Here is a 20,576-nt window from a genome sequence, read left to right on the forward strand (position 1 = left end):
CAACGATGACATCGTCATGCGCGTACGCAGAGCTTGCAGACAGCAGCAGCCGCATCATGTGATCCATACCCAGACGGTGTCTTAAAGTGGGCATTCCCTTGGTCGCCAAGATTAATAAGCGAGAGAACTGTTATGTTGGTATCCGCATGCACAAGTAAGTAAAAAAGGAGCAGAAGCGTTAATGCAGCAGGGAGCCAACCTCGCTTTGATAATAATTGAGGCGTTGGCAAGGGGACGAGCAGCCGAGCCAACCTCTCTCTCTCTCTCTCTCTCTTACTCTTACTCCTTGGGATGTGCTTCACGGGACCATCCGAACATGATCGTCTTGTATGAAATGGAGTGCAGAAGACACTCGATGTACTACTGCAGGTCAAACAGTTGTGCTTGGACAAGAAAAGGCAAAAGAAGGGGGAAGAAAACCTGCATCAGTTAATCGAGTCCCACTGTTGGAGTCATGCCCGGAGCGAAGAGTTTGAAGTCTCATGACGGAGACAGACAGGGACCGGTCCATTGAAGACCCCCCTCCATCTTCAGCTACTTACTGCGTGCGCCACGGCAGCCAGCCACCGCCTGACTTTGCTGCTCTCTCCTCCGAGCCTCTCGACTCCCGAGGCTTTGCCTTTGTCATAAAGACACACATCTTGTTGCCCCTCTCTCTCCCCTCCTCCAAAGCAACCACAGGTTGTTGGGCAGCAAGGAGAAGTATCCATGTGTCCATCCATCCCATCTCATCCATCCATCTTCCCCCACCACCTTCCATGGAGTATTTGTCTGTCTTCCTGTCCTCGTCTTTTAACTCCCATGTGAGACAGCTCTTTTCAGAGCAGCAGCAGTGGTGTGTGTTTTACAGCGTGAGCGGAGTTAAGGTAACTTTGCTTTCCATGAAAGAGGCAGCAGATCTATCACAGACCTCTTCTGAAGTGACAGATCCTCCTCTCCATTGTTGCAGCAAAACTACCTCCGGAACCCCCCCCCCCCCCCCCCCTCTCCTAACCTTCCACCAAATCAAGCAAAAAGGAGCCGTATAAAGTCCGACCACCGAAGATATAGTGGTGGAAGCAGAGCCATTTCCTTCCTCCTGACTCTCGGTTGTGTCTTCATGGACTCCCATCAATGGCGAGGCCGGCTGCAGTCAGACCGTCAGCCTTCTGCAGGGCTCCCCAAGCTCCAGTTCTTGGATCACCAGCAGTCACCTGCCTCTGCTATCAGTCTGCTTGGACCTGAGCACAACAGCAGCCTCGACAACACGCTCTCTCCATTCCCTAGTAATCCTCTCTTTATGATTTCGAGCTCCCGAGTGTTCTTGGTCGGTCTCTCCCTCGTTTCTCCTTTCGATTGCAGGGATAGGTTATTTCACGTTGGCACAGTGGCAGGAACTGGAGCTGCAAGCTTTGATCTACAAGTACATGATCGCTGGGGTTTCTGTTCCTCTGGAACTTGTTCTACCCATCAAAACGAGCCTTCTCGGCGCATCCCCATTCTCTCACCGCCCTCAGCTTTACCACCAGCTCCAGCCATCTTGTAACTCCTCGCTCTCTTTCTCCCTCCCTACGCTAGTTATGCACTACTTCGTTTGCTTGTCCTCGACATAGGATGAGGTCTTCCATCGAACCATTGGATGATCTAGCTAGTGTCCAACATCTCTCTCTGTTACGTCGCAGCTTCTGACATGTTTTCCCTTGTCATAGAACTTGTTGTTCCATTCTTTAATCCAAACAGAAGACTGATTCCATCGATCTTTCTATGTATGTCATGTATATTTTCCAGGGTTGCAGACAGGGTATTGGGGGAGGTGGGTCGTCGACCCAGAGCCCGGGAGATGCAGGAGAACAGACGGAAAGAAGTGGAGATGCTCGAGAGAGGTTGTGGTCGGCCAAAAGTACTGTGAGCGTCATGTCCACCGCGGCCGAAACCGTTCAAGAAAGCATGTGGAAATCCCCACACCGACTTCCACCAATGGCTTCAAAGCTGCCCTTTCCTCGCCTGCAGGCTTGCCCCGAGCGAACCATTTCGATCCGTCTCCATCATTGCCTACGCTCGACATCCTTCCTCTGGATCAGAGGTAGCATCTGCTTCTTTTACTTGAAAGCTGTATCACATTTTGAGCACCGCATGCCTGCCGTAGGCCAGAAATAGTACTTCATTTCTGTCGGGCCAAATTTGTTTCTGATATTTAAATCTGCATTCAAAATCATCTTAGTTTATTATTAAGAGGGAGAAGAAGACATGCTAACAGTAGAATTTAACGTCTGCAACAATGGCAGATTAAACAACTATAGATCGTCGAAAATGAGGCTGATTTGCTCAGACATGCATATGTTCTTCAAGAAGTTGTTGCTGAATAGCATATGAATCCTCTTTGTGCTCGAATAAAGGAAATATGCTTGCTTGAAGAAAAACGATAAGGCAGCTAAAAGCCAAACCGAAGAGAAACTCGTCTGAGACTCTTCGAAATATCCTATCGATCCCTTTGAACCAAATGGTTTGAAGCAGTCGATCCTCGGGTTGTCATCTGAATCATCATTACCACCATCCATTCCTGATTTTGTCCACAAATCAAAAAAATAAAACTCAAATCGCTTTTCAATATTGAAACCGTTTGAATTGGATTCAAACGCAGTTTCCAGACGCAGAGCAGCTAAAGTAAAGCATGAGGGATTGTCTCGAAACTCACCACATTTTATTGACCATTACCTCAACCCTTTTTAAGATTTTGAAATGCGAAGATCGTATTATGGATGATCAGGATTGTTTGCGAAGATCGAATTTTCTTCTCCGATTCTATCCTCAAGTGAATTTAGGCGGATAGCATCTAACAAAAGTGTTTTATCAATTTGATCAAGAATTATCCCTCTTCTTCCTGCAAGGTGGTTGATGGAAATGATTGGTTCCATCGGTAGGTGGTTGCAGTGTCATCCTCCTTTCTGTATTGAACTTCAATTTCGTTCCGTAGAATGATGTTTCTTGCGCTTTTTTTCAGACAATAAAGTTTGATTCTGGTAATGTTGTTCTTATAGAGATTCAGACAGCAACACGGTTGAAAGGAGCTTCCAAAGCGATCGTTCAAACTTCTGCCTTGGAGACAACAAAGCCGAAGGCTATGTGCTGCAGAAATTCTTTGATGAATGGCCAAAATCCCAGCAAGAGGCCAATGACACAGTTAACTATACCAGCCATCCAGCTTCGGCCACCCACCTCTCTATCTCAATCCCTGGGAACCTGTCGTCGGACTTCTCCCTGAAACTTTCCACAGGCAACGATGCTAAGAAGCCCAGACAAGCGAGCAACAACGACGGCGCTGATGGGCAGCTGGTCTGTTCTAGTAACAACTGGTCAGGATGGGGTCACCATGGGGAGGCCTCCATGGGTGGTCCGCTCGCTGAAGCGCTCCGTTCTTCAGCCTCGACACACTCACCGACGAGCGTCTTGCACAAGCCAAACGGTTCGGTATCTGAGACCAGTGGCATTAGCCCATGAGAAACTAGTATTACCTGATTTCATTTCCTAAAACTTGGCTATGAAAGCTAAGACTGCACCAGACTGATCTCTGCTCTTCGGGTTCGCTGTAGCATATGGTATCCTCTAGAGAGTTGTGGTTTGCATGCAATTAAGGTTCATCCTCTGAGTGTTTATCCAGGTTAGTGGATGTTGGTGGTTATTCTGTACTCTTTACAGTTCTACAGTGTGGTTTTCTGTACTCTTTTATTTCTGCAAGTACTCTATAATGTGTAGTTTCTAAAGTTTCACTTGGACTCAACTTACATGTATAGAGCCCAATAATGTTGCTCATGGTTTGCTGTTTCATCATGAGGTCACCGCAAGCCAGGTTGAAGTCACTCCTGATAACTAAATTCCAATTACATGTTCACCTATTGAGCTTGTAGCCTCTGCATTCAGTGTAGCCATGGTTTTCTTCTGTTTGATTCCACAAGGATTCACATGGAAGACACTGAAAACACAGTTCTAGATGTAATTTCTTTCTCTTGTATGATAGAATCAAGACTCAGAATCTCTTTGCTAAGAACTCCATGTGCTTGTTTGTGTGGTGATTCTTCATTTTTGATCAGTCTAAATCACCCAAATATTTGATACAAGTTTCTGAAGCAATCAGTAACTCTCAAGGCAAAGCCAAGTATTCTTCATTTTTAAATGGTATAAAATTATAAATCACCCAAGTATTTGTACACCATCTGAACTCTGAGCAGATACTGCATGAGTAATATAATGCATAGGTCAGTTACCTTTTTGCTGATGTATTGGTAAAATTTGCAGCATCCACATATACAAAATGGTCATAATAGCCGCAAATCGTTGGAAGAGAAAACCTAGAATTATGAATGATCACACCATTTCTTTCTTGTCTGTGGAGAAGTTGTACCACAGGCAGAAGTTTTGACCATCTCTTTTGGAAGTTGAGGTATTTGATTGAATAGCCAAAGATCAATTGGCTATCTCTTTTGGAAGTTGAGGTATTTGATTGAATGGACAAAGATCAATTGGCTATCTCTTTTGGAAGTTGAGGTATTTGATTGAATAGCCAAAGATCAATTGGCTATTTCTTTTGGAAGTTGAGGTATTTGATTGAATAGCCAAAGATCAAGAAGAAGAGTAGGACAAAACCCAAATGAGCGAGAGCCACACAACCCACGAAGCTGTGCTCGAAACCCAGGTTGTCTTTCAAGAATTGCTTCACCGTAAGGCTACCTGCTCCAGGAATGGCAACCAAGTCGTCCTTCGTCCCCAGTTGCGATGACACAATGCCATAAATCGTCCACGATACGGGATCACCCCAGTAGTACCACCTCCACCAGACAGGAATCAGCTGCAAAATGCACAATCGAGATAACATCAGCATTACGAGCGGAGGATTGTCCAGGAATCATCATGCATCTCGGTCAGGTGATCACATACCGGTCGCGCTATCACGAAGCCCGCGAACAAGTTCCAGAAGTTGTAAAAGAAACTAGATAGGATACTGGCAATATGGTGGTTGGGTGTGAGTGCTATGACCATCATGCCGTACAGAACAAAGTAAACAAAGCAGATTACGATGAAGAAGAAGAACCAAAGGAAGGCGTCGGCGCTCCAGCTAAAGCCAATCATTGGGAAAAGTAGCAGGCTATAAAGAAGCCCCAGTGGTGGTATGTATATCAGCTCGATGCTCACCTGCACATGCAAAAACATATGCTCATTTGGCTGTTGTTGAAGATAATCACAATTGTTCTAAAAGGATTAGGAGGACAACTATTTGTAGATAATCGTTCATGTTCTTTTATGTAAGTGATAAATTTAGTCTGGCTAAGTAGATATTAGGAGGCATGTAGTAAGATGCATAGTACCAAAGCAATTCTGACAAATATGCAGAGAAAAAAAAGACATCTTAATTTATGTTGCAAGTTTATTTAACAAACCCTATACCACCAAGTATTAGGTCGGTACCATCCGGTTCATGATCATACCGCCCAATACAAAATGATATAAGCTTTGTATTGATCAATTTTCATATTTCATATTTTAATTTTTAGGTTTTTTTGAAGCTCAATACGTGCTGACATACCGACATCTGGTACACCAGTACAATATCGGTACATGAATTTGCGAATCTTGGCCAGAAATACCTAGATTGTGACTTCAACAGTTAGTTTCCATATAATGACCACAGAGTGATTAAAGTTTAAATCAATTTCAAAATGATGCTCAAGACTTAACTTACTATAACTCTGCCTATTGATGCAAATTGGTAAACAACCACTCATATGAAATGGGTTGAGAGACTTTAATGGAGCCATTCATGCTACAAACTGCTAACCTCAGAGGTCTACCATTCGGTTGGAGGACTAATTGATTCCACTCAATTATTAGGTAATTATGTTGAACCACAAACACATATGGCTATAACCTATCACTTTGTCTAACATTATCAGCTTTTGTTTTTTCTTTGTTGTGCTGAGAAAGTTAACATAGATAAACAGCTAACTGAACTGTTCTTTTTTCCATAGTCTAAGTATCATTTAGGCTTATGGATTTCATAATTCTGTAAGAAGTTACTAGATGGAATTTTGTGCGCACACATAAAATAGGGAACTGCTGAAAATGGTGACTCTGCCAATTTATTAGCATTTATACAAGGCTGACTGAAAACAAAATGAAATGTTGTAAAAAGGTAATTCAAAAGGGTTAATTCTTCAAATTAAGAAAATGATCTTGAAGACAAAGTGACAATGTGCAGGAAAGAAAAGGAGCAATATCTTCATTGTTCATGCAGCATACCATTTGGATGACATATCCAAAGATTTTTGCAACATAATTCTACTACATTTCAAAAATTAATTTATTCTGGTTCACCATTTGGATGGTTTTGTTAATGCTCTTGGATGAGATGGCTGTTTTGACTATAGAACGGACATATTTCTATTCTGCAAGTAAACTACAAATATTCCAACAACAAAAGAAATGTGGTGCACATGGATTTTGTGTATGTATTTGTATGACAGATATCTGTATTTTCCATTTGCCCTTCTATCTTTTGCTTCCCATTTTCCTTCTACTTATGAAGCATGGATACTTCAAAATTGTTCACCGTATCTGTATAGTATCTGCGATTCTGTATAAGACATATTGGATATGATAATTGCAGGACATACTTCAAACTACTAGAAAAATCTCTGGATACCATAATATACTTAGGTAACATTTTTTGGTAAAACTTTGATTTTTTAATCATAGAAACAGACTTCTTGCTATCTTATCTACAACCTCGAAATATTATTTTGTAAAATAATATTGTCATGATGAATAGGTTATGGATGCCAGTGTCTACTTTTTGTGTAATGAGTCATTATAAAATAACTGGCTCTTCTAAGACTAAACCTTGTCATATAGGCAATTTATACTTCTAAGCATATTTGTTTATTGCTTTACTCATGCCATACCATGTTATTCTCTTATCTCTATCATGTCATATCGGTATTCTGGATCCATACCTGTGCTCAATAGCTATGTAAATTACTTTTAATGAGAAAAGCATAAATGGTGTTCATGCATAAAGAATGCATGAAGTATAACAAGCAACAATGTCTAGAATCTAGATCATTATGGAAATTTTTTTTTTTTTTGAAAGATTTGGCTTACTTGAGCAAATGCATAGGCCAGGGCTGAGTACATCCCTGCTGCTCTTTCACGGTAAAAGACAGTCCTCTCAACGGCCACAATAGGCTGCACAATGATGGCATTGGTGGCCCCAAGGAAGAAAACAGCAGCATATATAGCGCCAAGTATCTCGAGAATGTCTTGTTGTTTGCTCCTGTTTATGTAGCCACATATGAGATTGTAATGGGAAAGCTATACATTGGTTTGATGAATGTACAAAGGATAAGTAGTTAAAAATCATATCAGCATATGTTGGAGCTTCTTCAATATTACACGATACGAAAGTTTGATCTTTGAGAGACCTAAACAAAAAAGAAGATACAAATAAAAACATTCAAAAAATATTTTATTACTGATCCTGTAAACATTTTCCCAGAATTTTGAGAGGAAAAAGCTTATCATTGTTATCTATTAATCACCTAAAAGGGGCTAGCACAAGTGTGACCCATTTTACTAATGTATTCTAAAGTCAAAGTGATCGATATCAAGTAGGTCTTCTAACCAGCAATTGACTCACGGTTACTCATTTAGGTGGTTGGTTGCACAGAATCAATGCCTGTAAACATATTGAGACACTGGAAAGACCAAGAAAGGAAAACCAAGAATCAAGAATAATTCCTGGGGAAGAAATAGTCAAGGAACCAAACTTATTGTTAAGGATTATCAATGGCTTATCAAGGATTGTTATGACCCATAGGCTAGCCTCAGTTCATCACAACCTTGCCATATGCATTCCACTGATTGCTGTGTTATTATGTGACATGTCCAAGCAGATCAAGTGGACATTCACATGCCTACTGTTATCTATTAATGTTTTATGCAGCGTGTACATAAGTTGGCAAAAGTACATTGTTGGCTTGCAGAACAGAAGCCAATGTCTTTGCATGAATTAGGCTCTGTAAGTCCTAACAATGGTTTATTAACCTAAGTCGTATAATAGCTCGACTATATAACTAACATTCTGGGATTGGAGTAGTTTAACTATTCAACTTTTATTTTTCTTTCATAAAATGTCTAATTATTCAACCTTTATGTTTCTTTACAAAATCTTAATGCAGTTAAAACGGTTTTTTTCTGCTATGATTTGATCAGCAATTTACTAAACCACGAAAGCTTCAAGAAAAATGCATATCATTTAAGCATATGAGTCGTGAATCACAATTTAAAAATGTTAGGTTGGCTCTGATACTAAATGTCATGACCCGGGCCTGATAGGTTAACTAGCCTATCAATTTCATTTGGTCAAAATACTTAAGCTAAAGTTAATAATAATACACTCATCATATCTTTATAAGTCAATTTTAATTTTGCTCACTTCTGATATGAGACTAATCGAGGGTGTTACAGTTATGTGGGCCACAAGGAGAAAGAGATTATATCAAACTATTTACTATCTAAAGTCTAAACATGCATAAGCATATACAAGGATTTTACCATATACAAGGATTTTATGACCTGTTGAGGGAGGCAGGTTCCTGCTCATCTACATGCGGCTACACCACAGCCACATTTTGGGATTATCAGCCACCAAATTTTTGAAGTGAAGGGATTATTAGCCACATTTTGGTTTCAGATGCAATATGATATATACTTAATTTAAACATGAAGGCATAGTTTTAAAAGTGCTAATAGATTAATAGACAGGAAAATTATGTGTTTAATGATATTCATCAAATAATTAAGTATGAATGATACCTTTTTGGGCTAAATATACTGCTTACCTTCTATTTCTATACACAGAGACAAGGAAAATGAAGAAAAAAATTGGAGAAAATTAAGAAACTTACATCTTTCCACCCTTTTGCCAAAACACTGAGCCGAATATAAGGCCTATGACAATTGTCATGAAGAACCGGATGGCATTGTATTCTGGGTTTCTCCAATAAGACCAGTACTGTTTCCAAAAACATGCTTTGCATTGGGTACTGAATCTCTGGGAATATTTTGTAGGAAAATATAGATCTTTTGAATCTGGTGCAGGAATGCTCAATTCCTTGATAAGTTCTTGATTTTTTCTGAATGATACAAAGTGGAGAATAGTAAGATGATTTTGATGTATGTTTGATAGTTTTTTTTTTTACTTTGATTATGAAGTATGAACAATATAGCATCTACGTACTGATAAAGAGGGGAACAAGCATAAACTTCAACAAAATCCAGATTCACGCTTGACTCAACTGAAGGAGAGCTTATCTCCAGCATCCATGTTGCAGGGTTATAACCTTCAGTAATCTTGGGTATCCCTGGAATCGCCTGCAGGATGGTTTTCTTGATAAAGTCATGATTAAATGTGGACTTTACTGATAACAAATCACTCTATTTATACTTTCTATGCCATAATTGCACCTATGGATCTACAAAATATCACTATTATTTAGAAACAATAAGTGGCAGGACAAAAACTATAACAATTTTGTCTTGGTTTATGCAGCAACTGTTTACAATAACAATTGTTTAACTTTCAATCTACAATGAAAACAATTGTTTACACACTTAAATGACTTCTTCAACTTCAGAATTGAACTAAGCAGCACTTTTCGTAGAAGAAGTCCAAAAGATAACAGCAATGATATTAATCAGGCTCAAATATTAGAGGTTTTCCTTTGCAGAAACTTCAGAAATGGTCCTTAGGTAATAATACATGAAAAGAAATTGTACGTATACAAAGTTGCAGAAAATAAATTTTTGTTTTATAAGTAATCATGTGACATGATTTAGTTTTTATTATCACTAAATGATTGGATATTCTCATTCAAAAGAACTTAGAAATCTGAAAAAAGACTCACTTCAAAGTATTCTATAAGTTTGTGAGAGTAACGACCAAGGGGTCCAGCATATATAATTTGACCTCCTGTCTTCATCAGAAGTAGCTGGAGACAGAAAAAAAGAGTTCTTCTCTGACCAATGTACATTAGGATAAAAAGCAAGTTGAATCGGAATAGATACTACATGAAAATAAATTTAAGGGAATGTGAACCTCATCAAAAGCTTCAAAAATATCTATGCTTGGTTGGTGGATTGTGCAAACAACAGTTCGTCCTGTATCCACTGTATTTCTCACTGTTCGCATAACTATCGCTGCAGTTCTAGCATCAAGGCCTGACGTTGGCTCATCCATAAAGATGATGGATGGGTTTGCAACCAGTTCAACGGCAATCGTGAGTCGCTTTCTTTGTTCAATTGATAAGCCATCCACCCCCGGAAGGCCAACCAAAGAATCTCTCAGTGTATCAAGTTCTACCAGCTCCATAACCTCCTCCACGAACATCTACGGTTGGCAAACACAAAACTAACTGTTACTTTTGTTTAATGATGGATTAAAAAGAGGAGAACAGAAATGCAAGTAGGATGCAGGAATACACATGAATGTCTCCCTCACAAAAGATATGGTACAGATTAGAAATAAAAGATGTGGTACTACTTAAGTGTTGCAAAATGGAATATCAGCCAATACTAGAACTTATTTCCGATCCTCACAAAAAGCAAAAAAAAAAAATCAAAAGTGAACACTAACTGACCTGTTGTGTTTTCTTGTCTATTTCTGAGTCAAGACGGAGCCAAGCAGAGTAAACGAGTGATTCATAGACAGTCACATATGGTGAGTGAATGTCATTTTGTTCACAGTAACCACTTATCCTATCAAAAGTCTCTTGCTTTTTAGGATAACCAGAAATGCTGATGCTCCCTGAAATATAACCACCAGTTTTTCTCCCTGCCAGGACATCCATCAATGTAGTCTTTCCTGCACCGCTAACTCCAACTAGTGCTGTCAGCACACCTGGCCTAAATGCACCACTTACATCAGATAGCAATTGGAGACGATCTTCTTGGATTCCTTGGTTCTTCATTTCCTGATCCAGAAGGGGGGAAAAAAATATCACAAGAATTTTCTTTATTTTTGTTACTTCGGTGAAAAAATAGTGACCAAACAAATGAGACAATTCCTTAACATTCTTCAAACAAGAAAAGAGATACCATTGTTTTTTTTTTTTTTTTTTTGAACTAAGCAACATTCTCTATAATTCGCATGCATGTACACATTATGTAAAGGGCGCAAGAAAAATTAAATAACCTTTTAAAGCTATGACATAATGAATACAACAAAAATAAGGAATGTGGCAGCTCATACCAAATGAAACCATTAAAAAGAATTTGCAATCATGTCTAATTCTCAGAGTTCAGATAGTGATCTTATTCCAGCATTAGTTTGCTCCTGAAAGTAGAGAATGGCATGTTTCATGCAAAAATGTATCAAACTCATTATTTAGCATCAACTAAGGAACGTCAGGCAGCTGAACATCCAAGCGAAGCTAGACAAATTGAGTTTCAGTCTATCAATCAGCATGTAGTTACAACAAACTGGATATGCATCAATACCTACAGGCCATTCAATAATGATTCTGATGATTCAAATTGTGTGAGTCCATAATTACTACTAACTCCAATCTCCAAAAAGGTTGTCAGGTGTTGAAACATAAATTAACCAAGAATGAGAAAAGGCACACAGGATTTGTGCAAATAACCATGATTTCGTTAAAATTTAAAGAACTTCAATAAGACAGTTGTGATTATTCGCTTACAGCAGGCATGTCAACATAGTAGTTCACATGATTGAAAGCAAGAGAGAGAGGCTGGAAAGGCAGAACCATTCCCCTCCTAGCTGGACACACTGAAGAACTAAAACTCTCAGAGCTGTTCCTCCTGGCTGCAGCTGCATCAACATCTACGAAATAAGAAACATTAAATCAATTGAACAGCCAAATGAAAAGAAATCAAATTCACTTAAGATATAGTGTAGCCTCAAGAGTGCCGCTGCAAATATCTGATACAACAGCTTTATAAGAGAATGACCGGGTCACTAATTATGCTCAACCTGGGTCCCAGCTATTAATTTCATATGTTGTTGATTACCAAATTGCTCAAATATCATAAAAATTGCAATCCCTCATAATGTTATGCCTAAATTATGGCTCAGCACATGGAAAACTAAATCATAAAGGTTGAGTGTATAGTCATCAAAAGCTATCCTGTACTTGGTTACTAGAAACGAGATGCTACAATAAACATTCAGGCACGATGAGAAAGATGAATGCAATTAAACCAGCTAACCGGGTATATCAGGTGCAGTAGACCTCCTGTCACTTTCTATCAATTCAAACCTCTGATCTCCACCTGATGAGTTCTTTCTTTTCTTACTTTCCAGTTCCTCATCAACAATCATACTTTGAGAACTTGCAATAGCTACAATGAGCAAATTTAGTTCATGTGAGGAAACACTAGATCAATGAAATGAAAAACAGAAAAATTTAATGGAGATCGGCTACTTACGGTTCAAGAAAGTTAGTGAAAGGATAAACAATATATTGAACAGAATAACAAAGCCTATGAGGGCACCAATAGAGACCCAATACCAATATCCGTTGACAAACATTCCTCTAGATTTTAAAATAGCAGTTCCTACAGTTGCTGCATCTATGTTGGCATCATTGTTTGGCTGTAACAGAGATAAAGAAAGCATACATTACATTTGGAATATGACTTTTTACTGAACATGCATTCATTATTTCCAAAATCTGAAAACATCAGCATCACCCTTTTAGAGAAACTATACATGCATAGCTATATTCATATGGCATTCAGAGAAAGGTTACATGATAAAAATCTTACGGCGCCCCATCTTGGATCAAGGAACTCATTAATGGCTATAGCATTTTGCCCATACATCAATGGGGAACTCCAGAAGCCCCATTTCCACCATGGTTTGATGTCATCTGTCACATAAAAAAAGAACAAATTTGAGATGTAATCCTACAAGAATCCGAATATCACAAAATAAATTAAACAATTTGTCATCAGATGACAACATCTGTTTTGAAAGATAGGTTATTAATTAAAGTAGCAAGATTTTTTTTCATATACAAAGTATTAATTAAAAGAGGTCATGTACAAAGAAACAAGCAAAGAATCATACATCAGATTACCTTTAGACATGACAAATCCTCCTAGAACAAAAACAAGAAGCACAGAAAAGGTTCCAAATGTATTAGCTATAACCATTGTTCTTCCAGTTGCAGCGATGAAGCGGAATAGAGCAAGGGCCACTTGATGTACTAGGAGAAGTACCAGGAACTGGCTGAAGAACCTGTCAAATTATGAAAAGATTGAGATGGCGAATTTTCATTTATCCTATATATCATGTCATTGGAAAAAAGTTGAAGCACTTTGAACTTATCTGATCCTTTGTAGAATCATTTTAATTGCTAAATCCTGAATAATAAAATAGAAAGAAATATTTGAGTACTCACCGGCCTGTAGCAGGAGCAAAACCAATCACATAATAAGTAAGAAAAATCCATATTCCAGTGTCCAGTAAAGAAAGGGGAATCTTGAGGAGCCAATATGACAGGCCAAAAGCCCAAGGAGGGTAAAACAAGAAATCTCTCTGTTTATAGAACACCGGGAGCTTGTAAATAGTCATTGACAGTTCTGCCATACCATTAAACATCACGTTTATCAAACTGTAAAACAGTGCACCGTAGAACTTGTTACCATCAGGAATTGTCTCGTGGGGCATTTTTGTTCTCAGAAACACGGTCATGGCTATAAATGAAAGTACAGTTATCTGGAAAGTCTTAAAAGCATAGATGAAAGAGTTGCGCTTCATTAGCAACCACTCCCTTGATAAACATGCCTTGAGAAGTTCCCAGTTAGAAATGCCATATTTCTCTGTGGTCAGTGCAGCAGGATGGGCTCTAGATTTATCATAAGGAACACTAAGCTCCTCTGAGAGCTGTTTCCCAACATGAAAGGACTTGAAAAGCTGCACAAACTCGGAGACCGAAATATAATGGTATTGGTTTTTGTTAGACCAGTACTGTTCTTGATCCTTTTTTGAAGTTACCTCTTGAAGAAAGTCTGTGATTCCTTTTCTTTTGGGACACTTGAAACCAACGGACTCAAAGAACTCAAGGACATTCTCTCGAGGACCTTGATAGAGTATTTGTCCCTCAGACAATAGAATAATGTCATCAAAAAGTTCAAATGTCTCTGGTGCAGGTTGAAGAAGAGAAATCAGCACCGTCCCATCCATGACATGAACCATCTGTCTAATAAATTTAACTATTTGAAAGGTGGTAGAACTGTCGAGTCCAGTTGATATTTCATCCATGAAGAGTGCTCTCGCAGGCCCAGCCAACATCTCTCCTGCAACCAAGAACCAACATGTTTACCTTCTTAAGCATGCGATGATTAAGAACAACAGAATAAAAATCAAAACAAAGCTAAACACGTTATTAGCTTCAGAAGTACAACAAGGATACTAATTCCTTTATGACTGGAGACCTGATGCTTATAATTGATGATAGAAATGCCAGCACAGCAAACAATCTGAAGAGAAGAAACACCCACTCCTTGTACTAATAAAAACAGAAATTATTATGCTTAAACAACATGCTAGGCTCCATCGATCTTGAATTATATGATTGTTAGGGTATTTACACCTATCATGATAGAGCAAACTAAGATGATATCATTCTTCAGGATGGTGCTTCAGTTGTAGATGACAACAGGATTTTCCCCTAATAGTTTATTCTGCTTATTTCTGAATTGCATGTGCTTTTTTATTGGAATTTGTATAAAACACCTAGTTTCTTCAGAAAATTTCTTAAGTAGCATAGTTCCTGAACATGCGAACTTCATGTGAAATTGTTCTTGTTGGGTTAGAGATTCTACCAAATTATTTAATGTGTATAATACAATAAACATGCCTTGGCAGAATTTAGTAGAAACTGTTGATAAGCTGGGGAGTCCATGGTAATTAGATGCCTAACACACATAGGTGTCAAAGCCCATCCAATTGGATGAACAAAGAAGTTTGGTTAGCAAGGATTTGCAAATGGCACTTGACAGCAATCTAAATCTCCTAGCGATGGACATAGTTATTGCTACACACCAGTTGTCAACCGTTTCTTTTGTCCCCCAGAAATGCCTCTTCTCATCTCATCACCAACAAGGATATCTGCACAGATATCCAATCCAAGTGCCTGTTTCCAGAATTTCAGGAATTAGCAATGACAGCTACAGTTTGACCAGTGATAGAGCTGCAATTATAGAGATGTACGCATGAACCTTGAGAATGTAATCTGTTGCTACACTGGTTTTCTGCCCTTCCATTGCAGTAGCCTTCATGAACACATCAATCTCGGGGTCTGGTTTAATTCCTGCATCCCTCTCTCGTCTTGACAATTCTGACAACATCTCATACCTTGTTCCCACGCCCAAACACCGTCCTGAGAAATCCAAGGTTTCTCGTACTGTCATCTCACCATTGTGAAGGTCCAACTGACTAATGTATGCACAAGTTCGTTGGGGAACAAATTCTGAAAGCTCATGGCCACAATATGTGATTTTACCAAATTCCTGCTGGCAAGGCAAGCACATCAAATGCACATATCTGTCTATTATACAAAACCATCTATGCATGTTAGCACACAATATCAGAGACAATTGCATATGCATGTATGCTGGTAGAGACTGGGGACACGCACCCTCAGATTTTTAGCAAGTTTCCCAGCCAGGGCAAGCAAGAGTGTTGTTTTCCCTGAGGCTGGAGGTCCAAGAAGCAATGTCATCCTGAGAATGAATTAGAAATTAAAGGATGAAAAAAAGAAAATCATAGTGAGGTCTGTTTTGAGCAGGGTCTGCCATACCAATTCGTACCGTCCGGTACGGGCGGTACACCCAAAAAAAACCCGTATCGGACGTTACGGGTAATATCGGGCGGTAACAGTCGATTTCGACCGTTACCGCCCGGTATCACTCGGTAACGGTCGAAATCGATCGGTACCACTCGATAACGGTCGAAATCGACCGGTACCACTCGGTAACGGTCGAAATCGATCGGTACCACTCGGTAACGGTCGAAACCGATCGTTACCACACTGTAGCAATGCTACAGTGCTCCAACGGTCAAATTGACCAATGGAGCCCTTTCTCCTCCTATTTAAACCAATCTTCTCTCCCATATTTCATTATACTCTCTTAAACTCTCTCTCAAATTTTTTTTTCTCCCATAAACTCTATAAAACAACGATTTGTGAATTCAATCGAGGCTAATTTGGGAAGATTAAGAGGAAGAACTTTCTAATCAAGAGGTATGTATTCGTTTTCTTTAATTAGAGAGTAATTAAGATATTTAAAATTATGATTAGTGTTTTTCATAGAAATATTGAATAATATTTATCATAGTAAAATAAGTTTAATTAAATTTTATTAAAGTTATTTAATGCTGTGATTAGTTATTTTAATGATGATTTAATAAAAAATTATTTGATTTTATATCAATTTAATGTCTTTAATACCTATTAGGGTATTTGTCATATTTATAGTGGTGAAAGAGAAGTAATTAGTGAAAAATTAATTATATTAATCATATAATTAGTGTAGATAAATGATAATTTTATCATAATTTGAATTTTAAATCATATTGGATTAAAATTACATATTTAATGTTTCTTTTATGTGTTTAACATATATATGATGGTAAAATAAGTTTAATTATGTTTTATTAAAGTTATTTAATACTGTAATTAGTTATTTTAACGATGATTTAATCAAAATTTATTCGATTTTATGTGAATCCAATATCTTTAATATCTATTAGGGTGTTTGCCATGTTTATAGTGTTGAAAGAGAAATAATTAGTGAAAAATTAACTATATTAATCGGATCGAGGACCCTGATCCACCACCCGTAGAGACCCGTCGTTCGTTTTGGTGGTAAAATTAACAATCAGGTATATCTAGATATATGATTATTTAATTCATTTGAATTTTAGAGTTTATATTGTAACAAAATAGTCTAACAATTCAACTGATTTTTCTGTAGATATTTCAATCTATAACGAGCTGAAATACAAACCTCGAACAAGACTACCTCAAAGCCCGAAAAAGATATGTTATGCTATTCTTACCTAATTTACATTGATTTTGCTAAACTTATACTATTACTATATTTATTTGTAACTTGAAAACCCTATCCTAACTTTTTTTTTAATTTTCAGGTATTTTCGGAGGGTTAAATCGGTGAAATCAGGTGTACCACTCGGTACACCTCGGTATACTGCTCGGTACACCATACCATACCGTACCGAGCCCGGGTCGAAATGCCGGTACGGTACGGCGAACCTTGGTTTTGAGTTCATAGAACTTTCTCAGAATACAAACCAAACTGGAACTTCATCGAAAAAGTGAATAACATGCTTCAACATTTCATTTACTATATTTTTGCTGTCTGTTTTGCTATTTTTTTGCTTTCAGGTACTCAGTTTGAGTGTTGGGATGGTCCATCACTGCTTGGATTCATATGCAAAGGATTATACTGTGAAGGAATATGTTAGAGCTTAAATACATTTTTAGGTCTGTCCGTATCAGTTCAAGCTTTTAGGAGACGGCTTGTACTTGATTTCTCTTGCGGTTACTATCTCAAAGTGAATGCTGTGGAAAAATCACTATCATGTTGGGCAGATGGTCCATTATTCAGCCCATAGTGGGCTTTAATTACCCACAGCCCACTTTAGCCTTCTTTCTTCTCATTTAACATAAACCCTAACTCTTTTGACTAAGAATTGTGATAGCTAGGTAAGAAAAAGGGGAGAACGGTGGCTCTGGAAAAGAGAAAAGAATCAGTGGCAGTTGAGGGCAGGAAAACAAGAGAAAAAGGAAATGAAAGAAGACAATGATAGCCCAAAAGTTGTTCTCAATCATCAAGGCATATTGTACATAGTGACAATCTTTGTATCTCAGTTATTCTCTTGTGATTGTTACTTTGATTTTGGGTAAAAGACTCTGAGATTTATACATTCATTATTTTTATAATGGATTTTCTCTGACTTACCCTGTGATTTTTTACCCTTAACATTGGAGGAGTTTTCCACGTAAATCTTGATATCCTAATTTGATTGTGATTTTCGTTTAATTCCGTTATGTATTACGACATGTAAAGTTCTCTTTTTATCCCATCATATCAGGTGATCAAAGTACAAAAGCTTTTTAATATGCTACATTGAGGAGCTTTTAGAATTTATTTCAAGCAAGGCTTCTAGGATTCTAAAACTGAAAGGACTTTGATGCCTTTTGCTCTCATACTTTTATTGAAATAAAAATAGATATGGGTTGTAATATTTCTCAAAATAATTAATGATTAAAAGCGGTTGGCAAGGCAAAATTTTCCAGAAAATTTGGTTTGCTTACCTTGCTGGTTTCAGTATCCCGCTGACATCATTCAGAATTTTTATGGTCCTTTTCTTGGATGGAGAAAGATTTAGAAGACCAATAATTCCCTGAATGTTACACAACAAAGAGAGAAAAGAAACATCATATGGACATGAAGGATTTTACAAATGGTTTATAATGACGTAATAGAAAACTTGATCCGTGAGCTTTTTCTAACCTAGCTTGTTAGGAAGAAGTAAAACTTGATAGATCTTTACAAGAAAATAATTAAAAAAAAACCCCTCCGAAGAATCATAATTGGTTCTTATGTGACTAGCGATGGACTAAAACCCTCTTTTCTCAAGTCAACAATAGTAGGAATGGAACTTTTTAGGAAATAGGGACACACCAAAACATTTAGCATTAAAGCTTAAAATGTGACACGATAGTACCTAAATAACAAACCAAAATAAGATCATAAAACTATGTCCAAATGTAGATCTGGAAAGGTAAATATGAACTGATGTATGCTACTGTTTTAGGGACAGAACTAGGACTAGCAACCACGATAACAAAAATGTCACAGGACATAAAGATTATCAAATGAAGAAGTTTCTTTCTCTATTCTTTTTTCCTTTTTTTTTTTTTTTGTTCTTCTCTTGGTTATCATTAAATTTTTAACAAAAGACAGATAGTAGTAATGGTTTCAACACTAGAAAAGTTTCTCCCTGACAAAAACTTTAGGTGCGGGATAATATTCAGATTCGGCAAACGATGAGATGATTTTGGGTTCAGTGAGTACCTCTAAGATGTTCAGAGTGGAGTTCCACAAGGTGGGAAGTGCTCTGCTTCCCACAGAAACATTTGCCTCGACCGATAGATTCTCATACCGGACCTCGATCTTTGGAAGTTCCAGCCCTACCCTGTTCCATTTCATACATGTCAAACTAACCCCAATCAGACCCAAAAAATGAAAATGGGAGATAAAAATATATAATTTATAGAAATTGCCTTCTTTGTTCTGAGTCCTAAATTAGTTGATTACAGCAGAGTGAATTGAAATCGAATAGCATGACTCATAGAAGATTCAAGAAAACATAAGATTTTGAGCCCTATTCAAAAAATTGCTCTGCGATTGTTCGACTTCAATAGAGCGCATAATTTAAATTGATGCTGCAGGATTTAGGAAATTTTTCTTCGTTTATTTTATTAGGTATAGAAATAGTTAATCTGAGAGAAGAGCACATGAACTAAATCAAGAATGATGGGGTGATTCTTGAGGGAAGCGAAGCAACCGGTCGATTCGGTGTCGGAGGCGCTCGAGGAACCGCTCGTTGTCCTCCTCGGCCACCTTGAAGAGGCGGTCAAGCAGCAGCTTGCGGTCCCGAGGGGCGAGCCGGTGGACGTCGACCTCGTCGCAGACGACGCGGCCGTCCTCCACCACCTGCCGGAGGATGCCCTTCCGCATGCGGTCGTAGGTGGGCAACTTCTCCAGCGCCGCCCACTTGAGGTTCTCCTCGTCTTCTCCTTCCTCGCCCCCGCTCCGCCGGAACACGTCCTTCGGGTCCCGGAATGCTTTCCCCCAGCTCCGTCGGCTGCTGCTGACCATCGCAGCGGCGCTGCAGCAGCCCCCTCCTCCCTCCTCCCTCCTCTTTCTTGTTCTCGACCCGCCTCTCTCCATTGGTTCGCTTTGCATGCCTATTTATAGAGAGGAAATTTTTCATATACACCCTCCGAAAACACTAATTTTTGCATCTATCCTTCGTTATGTCTCTCAATCATTTCGAGTCGATCGTATGACTTATTATCATTAAAAAAAAAGTGATTTGACTTTTAATTTTTACTAAATTCTTTCTCCAACCATTAATATTAATTATTTTACTGTCTCCTAACTATCACATCGACGATTCATTCATCTCATGCATGGTAAATGATTCTTCCAAGTTCATCTTATTTCAAGGTCGCTATCAATTCTTGAAGAGAGAATCACTTCGCGTTTGGTTTGATTCCACTGAACTAATGCTCGAAGAAGAAGAAGAAGAAGAAGAAGACTGATGCTGAGTTCGTAGTGCTATCAACTACAATTTGTATTGGCATTTGATAGCTCTGTCGATCACTCGAGAACATAAGATACATTGCCTTGGAGCCATTCTTGAGGTGTTCACCCACTGTATAAAGATGAAGAGCTGTGACAATGCGATTGCATCTTACGTCGAC

At 38.4% G+C, this 20,576-nt stretch overlaps 2 protein-coding genes across 5 annotated transcripts; one reads left to right on the plus strand and one right to left on the minus strand.

Annotated features, from left to right (window-relative positions):
* Positions 1–85: 85 nt before the first annotated feature.
* LOC135587213 (growth-regulating factor 3-like) lies at positions 86–3,743 on the plus strand. 2 transcript variants are annotated; one of them, XM_065078349.1, is made up of 4 exons: positions 86–1,310; positions 1,342–1,521; positions 1,768–2,062; positions 3,018–3,743. In XM_065078349.1, the coding sequence occupies exons 1-4, from the start codon at positions 1,100–1,102 to the stop codon at positions 3,475–3,477; spliced, it is 1,146 nt and encodes a 381-aa protein (XP_064934421.1). In that variant the 5' UTR covers positions 86–1,099; the 3' UTR covers positions 3,478–3,743. The 2 variants fall into 2 exon arrangements, with proteins under 2 accessions (XP_064934421.1, XP_064934420.1); XM_065078348.1 differs by having other exon boundaries at positions 91–1,265.
* A 381-nt stretch (positions 3,744–4,124) lies between these two features.
* Positions 4,125–20,012, minus strand: LOC103993578 (ABC transporter G family member 48-like). 3 transcript variants are annotated; one of them, XM_065078346.1, is made up of 20 exons: positions 19,655–20,012; positions 19,162–19,282; positions 18,399–18,487; positions 15,696–15,780; positions 15,277–15,567; positions 15,101–15,191; positions 13,455–14,352; positions 13,131–13,291; positions 12,817–12,920; positions 12,478–12,643; positions 12,259–12,390; positions 11,730–11,860; positions 10,668–11,000; positions 10,127–10,417; positions 9,936–10,019; positions 9,269–9,402; positions 8,937–9,164; positions 7,132–7,303; positions 4,912–5,166; positions 4,125–4,822 (listed from the first exon to the last, which is right to left on the minus strand). In XM_065078346.1, exons 1-20 carry the CDS (start codon positions 19,966–19,968, stop codon positions 4,553–4,555), a joined length of 4,350 nt encoding a protein of 1,449 aa, XP_064934418.1. In that variant the 5' UTR covers positions 19,969–20,012; the 3' UTR covers positions 4,125–4,552. The 3 variants fall into 3 exon arrangements, with proteins under 3 accessions (XP_064934418.1, XP_018685381.2, XP_064934419.1); XM_018829836.2 differs by having other exon boundaries at positions 11,730–11,872; XM_065078347.1 differs by lacking the exons at positions 15,696–15,780; positions 19,162–19,282; positions 19,655–20,012 and having other exon boundaries at positions 11,730–11,872; positions 18,399–18,472.
* Between the last annotated feature and the right edge of the window lie 564 nt (positions 20,013–20,576).

The sequence above is a fragment of the Musa acuminata genome, chromosome BXJ1-8, assembly GCF_036884655.1.
Source record: "Musa acuminata AAA Group cultivar baxijiao chromosome BXJ1-8, Cavendish_Baxijiao_AAA, whole genome shotgun sequence".
NCBI lineage: Eukaryota > Viridiplantae > Streptophyta > Magnoliopsida > Zingiberales > Musaceae > Musa > Musa acuminata.

Excerpts from the sequence above, each read along its gene's own strand:
- LOC135587213 (XM_065078349.1), top strand. The coding sequence starts at position 1,100 with ATGGACTCCCATCAATGGCGAGGCCGGCTGCAGTCAGACCGTCAGCCT. Across the intron at positions 1,522-1,767 it reads CCACCAGCTCCAGCCATCTT|GGTTGCAGACAGGGTATTGG; the intron begins GTAACTCCTCGC and ends TATATTTTCCAG. Across the intron at positions 2,063-3,017 it reads ATCCTTCCTCTGGATCAGAG|AGATTCAGACAGCAACACGG; the intron begins GTAGCATCTGCT and ends TTGTTCTTATAG.
- LOC103993578 (XM_018829836.2), bottom strand. The coding sequence starts at position 19,968 with ATGGTCAGCAGCAGCCGACGGAGCTGGGGGAAAGCATTCCGGGACCCG. Across the intron at positions 19,283-19,654 it reads CTCCGACACCGAATCGACCG|GGTAGGGCTGGAACTTCCAA; the intron begins GTTGCTTCGCTT and ends GAAATGGAACAG. Across the intron at positions 14,353-15,100 it reads AAAGAAACGGTTGACAACTG|GAGAGATGTTGGCTGGGCCT; the intron begins GTGTGTAGCAAT and ends TCTTGGTTGCAG.